The sequence below is a fragment of the Monodon monoceros genome, unplaced genomic scaffold, assembly GCF_005190385.1.
Source record: "Monodon monoceros isolate NGI ecotype Baffin Bay Population unplaced genomic scaffold, NGI_Narwhal_1 Super_Scaffold_10, whole genome shotgun sequence".
Lineage (NCBI taxonomy): Eukaryota > Metazoa > Chordata > Mammalia > Artiodactyla > Monodontidae > Monodon > Monodon monoceros.
Window position 1 is genome coordinate 48752083 of NW_021703766.1, and position 10393 is coordinate 48762475.

A 10393-nucleotide genomic window follows, 5' to 3' on the forward strand; every position below is an offset into this window, starting at 1 on the left:
ATCAGCCTCACAAAGTAGGTTACACATGTGAGTCCATTTCTACAGATCAGGAACGTGAGGACCAGAGAGGTTAGTTCCTGGCTCAGGGGTCACACAGCCAACAAATGACAGAGCAGGGACTTGCACCTAGGTCATCTGGCTCCAGTCCCTGCACTGCTTCGTAGTAAGCTTGTGGCAGTTCCAGAACCAACGTCCCGTGTCCTGAGGGCAGAACAATGGGGGGACAAGGACTCAGCTGCCGCCTTCTACCCTGTTCCCTAGAAATACCTGGAGAAGTTAGAGCGTGAGTTTGAGTCTTATTTTCCATCAGTCAGTCAACAACCATTGTCCCGAGTGCCTTCTCTGTGTTCGGGCTGTGCTGGGTAGCACTGGGCACACAGCAGGGACTGAGACTGCCTTGGCTCTGTCTTCCCTCCTGGGTCTTACAGTCCTGCATGGGAGACAGAGAAGTGATGACCCAGGATGGGCACGGCTGGAACATGGAAGTTGCAGGAGCCCAGGAAAGGCGTTTCCTCCAGCCTTGGGGTGGTCTGAGAGAGCCTCCGGCAGGAGGGAGCATCTGCACGGAAGCTCGGAGAACAGGGGAGTAGAGAGCCGCGCGGGAATCTGGTGCCTGGTCTACGGACCAACAGCGCCCTCTTCTGGAAGTATCCTTTAGTGCAGCGACCGGTGTACTGCCAGGGTTTGGCAAAGCTCGCCTTGAACCAAATTCGATGATGCTAGAATCCTGTGCGCCCAGCTTTGGCCAATTTATGTTTCTAGGACTTGATTCATTGAGTCAGTCACTCAACAAATATTTATTGAGCACCTAATTTGCGCCAGGTGTTCTAATGCTAAAGATACCGTGCTGACAATACAGAGCCCTGCCCTCAGGGAGCTGGCATTCTAGTGGGGGAGAATCAATAATCTAACACCATAAAATCAGTAGGTAATATTTGCTAAATGCTTCCGATCCATATATTAACGCATTCAATCCTTACAGCCTCGGCTTCCCTGGTGGCGCAGTGGTTAAGAATCCACCTTCAATGCAGGGGACACCGGTTCGAGCCCTGTTCCGCGAAGATCCCACAAGCCGCGGAGCAACTAAGCCCGTGCGCCACAACCACTGAAGCCCGCGCGCCTAGAGCCCGTGCTCCGCAACAAGAGAAGCCACTGCAATGAGAAGCCCGCGCACTGGTATTCCCCGCTCGCCGCAACTAGAGAAAGCCCGCGTGCAGCAACGAAGACGCAACACAGCCAGAAAAAATATTCTCATAGCCTTTGACTACCCCATTTTACAGTTTAGGGAAACGGAGACAGAGAGGTTACTTGTCCAAGGCCTGCGCAGCTAGTAAGTACTGAAATCGGATGTGAACTCAGCTCAATTTTTAGCCTCACCAATAATGTGATGTAAGACAACATAGTAGTTATAATGTTACACGAAATAATTTTAGGTCCTGCAAAGTTTTGTGAACAAAATCAAGGAGAGAAATGAGATTGTGTTTTGGTGGGAAGGTGTAATTTAGAAGAGACAGGCAAGGGAGGCCTCTCGGAGTAAGCGGCCTTTGAAAAGGGACCAGACAAACGTCGAGATCTGTGTGGAGAGATGTCCAAGCAGGGCGCACAGCCAAGGCAAAGAGCCGGCGGCTGGCACTGCAAGAAGGCCATCCGTCTGGGATCCAAAGTTTCCAAGATTCTAGTTTCGCTGAGACTCTGGTTTCCAGGCCTCCTGCGCACTGGAATCATCTCAGATTCGACGTGCCCTAGAAGCTACCGGCTACGCGCACGCGAAGTTCTGCGGTTGCCTTAGGGCCCGGGCCGCTTAACTTTCCCCGGGCGGTAGGCGGGGCCTGTCTCACCTGTGGGGGCGGGGCTCCGGGCCGCCCCACCCACCCCCGGAGGACCCGCCCGCGGCCCGAGACTCGCTGCGCAGCTGGAAGCGGCGAGGCGTGCGCGGCGGGCGGGCGCAGCGCGGCGAAGCAGGACCGGGAGCTGTCTGCGGTCAGGTGGGCGCCGGGAATGCGGGGTGGGAGTCCCAGGAGCTGCGAGGATGGAGGCGAGGGCGGAGGGTGTGGGCTGGGCCTGGCGCACCCCTGGGCCCTCTGGCCTGGAGACGGGGACGGGCCTTGGGGCCCCTGGACGCCCCCTGTCCCCCCCTGGGGCTCCCCGGGGTCTGGAGGCCCAGCTGGGGCCGCGCCTCCTCCGCCGGGCTCAGGTAAACAGGAGCGAGGACGGGGCGGGGCCTGGGGGCGGGAGGGGGCCCTTGTGACGGCCTGGCAGCGGGCGGGCGCGCGAGCGGTGAAACCGGGGTGCGCGGGGCTGGACGGGCCGGCCAGGGGTAAGTTGTGTGGTTTGCGGGGCTGGCCAGGATGGGGGTCTCCCGCCTGCGAGTGTATGTGTGTGTGGAGATGGTGCGTGCGTGTGCATGAGAGATGGCGTACGAAGCTCAGGTGTGTGTGATGGTGTCAGGCTGTGGGTATAGGTGGGTACAGGTGGGTACAGGAGATGGCCTGTCCGTGTAAGCCTGCGAGGGCACAGAGGGACTGCTTGAATGATGTGAAACTGTTTCAGTGATGTGAAAATGTGGGCGACCTCTGTGTGTCTGTAATGGGGTGTGTGTGTGTGTTTGACAGGGAGTTGAACTGTTTATAGGGTTAGGTGTGTCACCAAGAAATTGTGTGGCCGTGGTTGTCTCTCTGCCTGTAAGACTGGGGGGGTGACAAGGAGGTGGGCACTATGGGTTCAGGATGGATGCGTGGAGTGTGACTGTGAACATCGTTGTCAGCTGCGCGGCTGTGCGCACGGGGCTCAGCTGGTGAAGGGGAGTTTGCTGTTTGGAGGTCGGCGTGAGTGTGGGAGCCAGCGTGTGTCGAGGAAACAGCCCGAGTGATGTGTGGCTGTGCGTGTCGCTCTGTTACTGTGCAGACGTTGCGTCTGGAACATTCGGCTCAGCTGTCTGAGATTGTGCCTGATGTGGGAGGTTGTATACGTCCGCAAACTTTCGTGAATGATGGTCATGGTTGTCGGGATGACTCAATGAACGGGTGTGGTTGTGAGTTTGACTTGCGTGTGGGGTGTAAGACTACATGTGGTGTGATATACATACACACACTTATATACTACGTACACAGAGAGATTGATATATGTACGAACACATATATACATAGAGAGAGAGAGATTGATGGCGATGGAGAGGCTGCGGTATATAAAATCCGCAGGATTACACACCTGCCCTTACTCTGTGTCTGAGTGGATGTGATTGGGAGCATGTGCACAGGTGCTAAAAGTTCTGGGCTGTTTAGGGGAACACAGTGGCTTGAGTGAAGTAAGCCTGAGAGACTGTGTGCGGAAAGCATGGAACTACCTGTGTCTCTACAGCTGTCTGTGCCATGGGCACCCGCTTGTGACGGAGTAAGAGCCTGGCCTCAAGGGTCATTCGCACGTCTGCGTGTGAAGCTCTATAGTGTATCTGTGTGCGAATCCCTGGCTGGCCAGGTGGGGAGGAAGGAAGGAAATGGGGAGGATGGTGACGGGTCCACCGTGAATCCTGGGAGCATGGAGGAGGTGCTGGGCATAGGATGGAGCGCTAGGTGCTGGCAGGACTGTGGGGCTGTGGGAGAGGGCACGTGTTATGGGCATAAAAGTTCAAGGAGACAGTCCCAATGGAAGTGGTTTGGGATTTGGTTATCTTTTTGCAGGTGAGGGGGGCTGAGGGAGGAGACAGTTTGTGTGTTGGCTTTTATTTTGTTTTTAAATTTTTATTGAAGCATAGTTGGTTTACAATGTTGTGTTAGTTTCAGGTATACAGCAAAGTGATTCCGTTGTATTATATATATATATATATATATATTTCACAATCTTTTGCATTATAAGTTATTACAGTATATTGAGTATAGTTTCCTGTATACACAGTAGGTCCTTGTCAGTTATCGATTTTATATATGTATATGTTAATCCCAAACCCCTAATTTACCCCTCCCCTTTTCCCCTTTGGTAACCGTAAATTTGTTTTCTATGTCTGGCTTTTATTTCTGAAGGGAAAGTATACCTGTGTGTTGAGTTGTACTTCGCAGAGGAGACTGTGTATGTGTTATTTCCGAAAGAAGAATGTACTTGTGTGCGTGCCTTAGTGTGTTGCATTAGGTTGTATCAATATTTTGAAAGGAAAATGTGGATGTGCGTGAGGGTGTGCTGAGTTGTATTTTTAAGAGAAAGTGTGTGTGTGTGTCATTTCTGAGAGGACAATGTGTATTACGCTGTATTTCTGAGAGGTGTGTGTGTATGTATGTATGTATGTATGTGAGGGCCCCAGAGGCACCGTCACCAGATGTGTCATTGACCTTGTCACCCATATACAACCCCATGAAGTCCCACATGTGAAACCCCCCCCCATCCATTACCATCTGGGCCTCAGACCCTCAGCTGTCACATGGCCATTGTGACATCCATGGGCCACGCCTGCCTCACGTTTGACCCAGCACGCCTTGGGCTGGCTGAGCATGTCTGCAGTGGAGGGTGGAGCCTGTTTCCTCTGGGTCTGTCAGGTCCTCGGGCTCCGGGAGCCACCACACGGGGCCCCCCTTCCTGACCTCCCCAGTCTAGAGGCCTCTGCTTCCAGCACCCCAGCCCCTTGGCCCTCTCCTCCTGCCCCACCCCACCCCCAGTGGTCTGACTGGTTCCCAACAAAAACACCCTAAGAATGAGCTCACAGAGAGGCTGCCGCCTCCACGCATCCTGCCCCACACGCCCAGTGGGCGAGGGCACCTCTGGTCCCAAGGTCACACAGCTGGGAATGCTGGGCCAGGGTACCCAGGGTCCTTGGGGTGGGCTGGGTGGGAGCCCTCAAGATGGCTGTTTGCCCTCCTTTGGTTAATCATACATAATGAGGTTTTGGAGTTGCCCTCAGGGCGGGGTCCTGGGCCGAGGACAGGGAAGACTAGGTTTCCAGTTGCCCGCTGGCTAGGATGGGTGTGGGACAGGGTGCTGGCCGGAGTGAGGAGAGCACGGAGGCAGAGGGCTGGCCGGGATGGGCAGACAGGGAGAGGGTTGAGGGGACCTGTGGCGTAAATGGCGTGGAGGCAGAGGGGCTGACTTGCCTGGCCCTGGCAGTGACCCCCTGATCCCGGTCACCCCCAGAAGCAGCAATGTCCGTGAAGGTGGCGGCCCCGGGAAGCATGGGGCTGGGCCTAGAGCACCTGAGCCCTGAGGAGCTGATGCAACAGACGCAACAAGTGGTACGGGGGCTAGAGGCCCTGCGGGCAGAGCACCGGGGCCTGGCCGGGCACCTGGCTGAGGCCCTGGCAGGACAGGGCCCGGTGGCTGGCCTGGAACTGCTGGAAGAAAAGCAGGAGGTGGTGAGCCACTCACTGGAGGCCATCGAGCTGGGGCTGGGTGAGGCCCAGGTATGAGGGGGCCAACTCAACTATGGGGGATGTGGCTCAGGCCTGGGGGTTGCCCAGGGATGAGGGGGCCAGGTGTGCTGGAGGGGGCAGCCTGGGGAGAGCAGGGACTAGGGGAGCCAGGCCCGGGAGGGGGAGGCTCCAGTCCTGAGGTGGGATCCCTGGTCTGCATTGGGGATGGAGTCCTTATGTGCGACAGGGACCCCTGAACCACGTGGGGCCCTTCCATGGAACTGTGGGTCCTGGGGAGACTTTGGGGTTGCACGGGTGGAATGTGAAGTATCCTGAGTGTAATTTGTGTGCCTGGGTGACATCAGAGGGGTCCCGGGGCAGGACTGGAGTATGGCCCTGAGAGCCTTTGAGCATCCCTGGAGCCACAACGGAAGAGTCTCTGTATAATCCGGGGCACCCTGGAGAGAATGGGGTGCTCTGGCTTGATCTGAGGCCCTGGGCTGGGTCGGGGGCGAGAGGGACCAGGCCTCTGACTCGCCACCCCCGCCTCCCTGGCAGGTGCTGCTGGCCCTGTCGGCACATGTGGGCGCGCTGGAGGCTGAGAAGCAGCGGCTGCGAGCACAGGCCCGGCGGCTGGCCCAGGAGAACGCATGGCTTCGGGAAGAGCTGGAGGAGACGCAGCAGCGGCTGCGGGCCAGCGAGGAGGCTGTGGCCCAGCTGGAGGAGGAGAAGAGCCACCTGCAGTTCCTGGGGCAGCTGCGGCAGTATGACCCGCCGGTGGAGAGCCAGGTGCTGCGGGACCCAGCGGGGCGGGGGCCATGATGTGCTGGGGACCCTGCACTCCTTAGATACCCCACAGCCCCCATCCCTCCATGGTGCCCCCCAGTGCCCCAGACCCTCCAAAGAACCCCCTGACCCTCTGCAGAGCCCCACAAATCCCAAACCCACTAGAACTTCCACCGAAGTTGGAAGCCCGAGGATCCTCCCCAAGCCCTCAGGAGACCCCTGACCACCACCACCCTCAAACCCTGGGATCCAGGACCCCAGTCTCTGACTCAGACTCCCAAGCCTCATGACACCCACTTTCCTGTCCTCTCTGCAGCAGCCTGAGTCCCCCCATCGGCAGGACAGCCTGGCCTCCCTGTTCCCCAGTGAGGAGGAGGAGAGGAAAGGTGGGTGTGGGGAACTCAGCCAGGAGGATGAATGGCCCAGGCTGGGGGGGATCTCTGATTCGCTGGGCCCCCAAGGCCTCTGAGGGAGGATGGGGAAGGTCAGGGCGGGGTGTCAGAATGAAGCAGGGGGCTGTGGGGGTGACAGCGGGCAGGTGACGCTGGAAGCTGCAAAAGGAGGCCTGCCACGGCCCCAGGAGCCAGGTGGCTCCCATGTTTCTGTCCCGCAGGCTAGGACACATCTCACGGGCCATTAAGATGCCTGTGATTCCAATCTCAGACATCAGAACAGGGGCCCGTGGTCCCAGGGGCCAGCGAGGCAGCTGTAGCTTTGGGGTGCATGTGTCCCCTCGTGCGGGGCTGCAGGAGTAGGAGGCCTGCAGTGACTGGGTGCCCGGCACCCCCAGGTCCCGAGGCAGCGGGGGCCATCTCTGCTCAGCAGGGTGGCTACGAGATCCCGGCCCGCCTTCGGACCCTGCACAACCTCGTGCTCCAGTACACGGGGCAGGGCCGCTACGAGGTGGCTGCGCCGCTGTGCCGCCAGGCCTTAGAGGATCTGGAGCGGAGCTCGGGCCACTGCCACCCTGACGTGGCCACCATGCTCAACATCCTGGCGCTGGTGTACCGGTGAGGGCTGCAGCCGCCACGGCTGGAGGGGGCAGGAAGGGCGGGGACCTGTCGTTGGGCAGAAGCGGGGGGACCCTGCTGTCCTGCTCTGCCAGCATAGGGCACCAGGGGTGGTGGTGGAGAGAAGGGGCAGAGCTCTGGGGAGGCCACTCACTGAGACCCAGGCAAAGAGGAGTCAGCATGGGCAAGAGAGACCACAGTGGAGTGGGGAAGAGACCTAGGGTGGCAGAGGCTTGGCAGCCAACTGGGAGTGTGGGGACCCTGTGCTAGACCTGGGAGGTATGGGGACCCCCAGAAGGGACCCCCAGAGGATGCCGCCCATGCTTGGTCGTCAGGTCTCTGGGCCTGCAGGATTCAGCCCAGCCCATGGCCCCTGCTACCCCAACCTGGCCAAACCCCCTCCACCCTCGGGCCACCCCACAGGGACCAGAACAAGTACAAAGAGGCCACAGACCTTCTCCACGACGCCCTGCAGATCCGGGAGCAGACACTGGGCCGGGAGCACCCCGCGGTGAGTGCAGGCCCAGGAGGGAGGGCTGTGGGCTGTGCCTTCCCACCCCTGACCCGCCTCTCGCGCCCTGCAGGTGGCCGCCACCCTCAACAACCTGGCTGTCCTCTACGGGAAGCGTGGGCGTTACCAGGAGGCGGAGCCCCTGTGCCAGCGCGCCCTGGAGATCCGTGAGAAGGTCCTGCCCCCACCCGGCTCCCACGGAGCCCCTGTCCTGAGTGGCTCTCACCCCTTGATCCCGATTTCAGCGCTTAATTCTGTGGCCCTTGCGTGACCCTGACTTGCTCCTGTGACCTCTGACCTTCTGTGCCCCTCCCATTTGACATCGTGAGCCTCCAATTTGAACCTAGAGCACCCAATCCCCTGACCCACCACCCTTGACATACCAATGACTTGTTTGATTTCTGACTCTCATAGGTCACCTCATGCCCCCACCCGGTCCTGACCTTCCAACCCCACGTGACCAGTACAACCCCAACCTTGATCCACCTATTTGACCCATAATCATGAGGTTTTGCACCACCATGACCTCTGACCCAACTACTCCCCAGTTTGACCGGGCAGTTCCTGCCCTCCGCCCCCAACCTCCTGTAGTTCTCCATCCACTTCAATCCTATAACCACCAACCCACGACTCTCATTACGGCTGTTGGCATCGTGTGGCCCGCCAACCCCGGCTGACCCCAATGACTTGTGATCCCATGACTCCTAGGTCCTGGGCGCCAACCACCCGGACGTGGCCAAGCAGCTCAACAACCTGGCCCTGCTGTGCCAGAACCAGGGCAAGTTCGAGGAGGTGGAGCGGCACTACGGCCGGGCCCTGAGCATCTACAAGGCCCTAGGTGGGCCTCACGACCCCAACGTGGCCAAGACCAAGAACAACCTGGTGAGGGCGCCTTGGGGCGTGGGTGTCTTGGTCCTGGGGCTGCGGCACTGGGGAGCACCCATCGGCTGGAGGGTGGGATACCACCGAGGCCAGGGGCCCCACCTCTGCCCAGCCCTCGAGCTGGCCCATGAGACTCGGCTTCCAAGCTGGGCCCTGACTGGTGAGGTTGCTCAGCACAGAGGACACGGAAGCATCAGAAACAGGCAAGTTGGTGGCAGCCAGAGAACAGCTCCAGTCAAAGAGGAAGCCAGAGAGACGGGCCGGGAGCAGACGAGAGCATTTATTGAGCTAAACCCCCTTCTTAGGACTTTGCCTGTACTATCCGTTTCTTCAAGAGCCCTATGAGGTAGGTGCTCCCGTTGCCCCATTTTGCAGGTGAGGAAACTGAGGCACAGAGAGGTGTGTCACTGGCTCAAGGTAGAGTGGGGAACAGGTTCCTGCTCTGAGTCAGGAAGTCACCTACCCTATGGGAAGTAGGCGGGGTTGGGCTCCAAGCCCACCCTGCTGTCGGCCAAGGCCTGGAGTGTGGGGTAAACCTGGGTTTCTTCCTGTGGGGGCTGGAAGGATGTGCCTGGGTGCAGTGTTGGGGCCTGGGAAGCTCCCAGGTTTGAGCCAAGATCACCCAGGCTATGCCCTCCCCACAGGCCTCAGCCTACCTGAAACAGAACAAGTACCAGCAGGCGGAGGAACTGTACAAAGAAATCCTCAGCAGGGAGGCCCTGCCTGCCCCTCTTGGTGAGCCCCCAGCCCCTCCCCTCTCCCCCAGGGGGCTCCTCAGCATCCCCACCACAATGGCCCCATCTGTTCCCCAGGAGCCCCCAACACAGGCACAGCTGGTGACACAGAACAGCAGGTGAGGACAGGCTTTGCCTCGGCTCCCAGGGTGGAGGTGGGGACTGGATGGAATGGGGGGGACTGACCCGTGTCCCTGGCGCCCTCCCCAGACTTTTCGTCGGAGCAGCTCGTTCTCCAAGCTCCGAGAGTCCATCCGGCGGGGAAGCGAGAAGCTGGTCTCCCGGCTCCGAGGCGAGGGGGTGGTGGGGGCAGCCGGGTGAGTGTTGGGTCAGGTTGGTGGCGGAATCTGTAGCCCACCCCCTCGCCCTGTCCTGCTCAAGAACCTTCCATGGCTCCCATCTCCCCTGCCACACATACAATCAAACCTGGCGCTGGAATGGTCCCCCCCAGGGTGGGAGCCAGACACTCCTGGGCTCACTTGTGCCCCACCCACCAACTTTCCTTTGTAGGATGAAGAGAGCCATGTCACTCAACATGCTGAACATGGATGGTTCCAGGGCTGCTGGGAACCAGGTGAGGGGGACACCCGGGTCAAGGGTGGAGTGAGGGGCCACACTGACAGGCCCAGAGGCAAGGGAAGGGTGGAAGTGGTCAGGCTGGCGGTGGAGTGAACGCCAGGATAGGGAGCATGGTTGGCTTTTACTTGGGTAGAGGCGGGGGAACGGATGGACTGGAGTCAGTGTGGACGTAGGGACAGGAGGACGAGCAACGCGGCCATCAGGATAGACAAGCTGGCAGCCAGGCTGCTGGGGAGTAACCCTAGGGGCAGCTGCAGCAGAGCTGTGTCCTGCCCCTCACCCACCCCCTGTACCTGTCCCCAGTTCCCCAGCCGGCACCTGGGCGAGGCCTCTCGGACCCTCAGCGCCAGCACCCAGGACCTGGGCCCCCGCTGAAGGCGACAGAACCACGTGGCTGCAGCTTCTCAGGAGGAGCGGGAGAGGGATGGGAGGAGGGGAGGGGAGTCCTTTCATCTCCCTGACTGCTCCCACCCCTCGGGCGCACCCAGTGTCTTGGGTTTCCCCGCTGTCCTCTCCTCCTGTGATTAAAGGCTGTAGACTTGGCAGCCAGAAGGTCTGCCT

General features: G+C 59.5%; 1 protein-coding gene across 3 annotated transcripts; it reads left to right on the forward strand.

The window, feature by feature from the left end:
• Positions 1-1889: 1889 nt before the first annotated feature.
• Positions 1890-10384, forward strand: KLC3 (kinesin light chain 3). 3 transcript variants are annotated; one of them, XM_029243684.1, is made up of 13 exons: positions 1890-1985; positions 5116-5381; positions 5889-6119; positions 6433-6502; positions 6907-7126; positions 7550-7637; positions 7711-7812; positions 8346-8519; positions 9164-9254; positions 9332-9372; positions 9464-9570; positions 9764-9827; positions 10136-10384. In XM_029243684.1, exons 2-13 carry the CDS (start codon positions 5124-5126, stop codon positions 10205-10207), a joined length of 1518 nt encoding a protein of 505 aa, XP_029099517.1. In that variant the 5' UTR covers positions 1890-1985; positions 5116-5123; the 3' UTR covers positions 10208-10384. The 3 variants fall into 3 exon arrangements, with proteins under 3 accessions (XP_029099517.1, XP_029099537.1, XP_029099527.1); XM_029243704.1 differs by having other exon boundaries at positions 6436-6502; positions 10136-10335; XM_029243694.1 differs by lacking the exon at positions 1890-1985 and adding an exon at positions 2067-2194.
• The last annotated feature ends 9 nt before the right edge of the window (positions 10385-10393 follow it).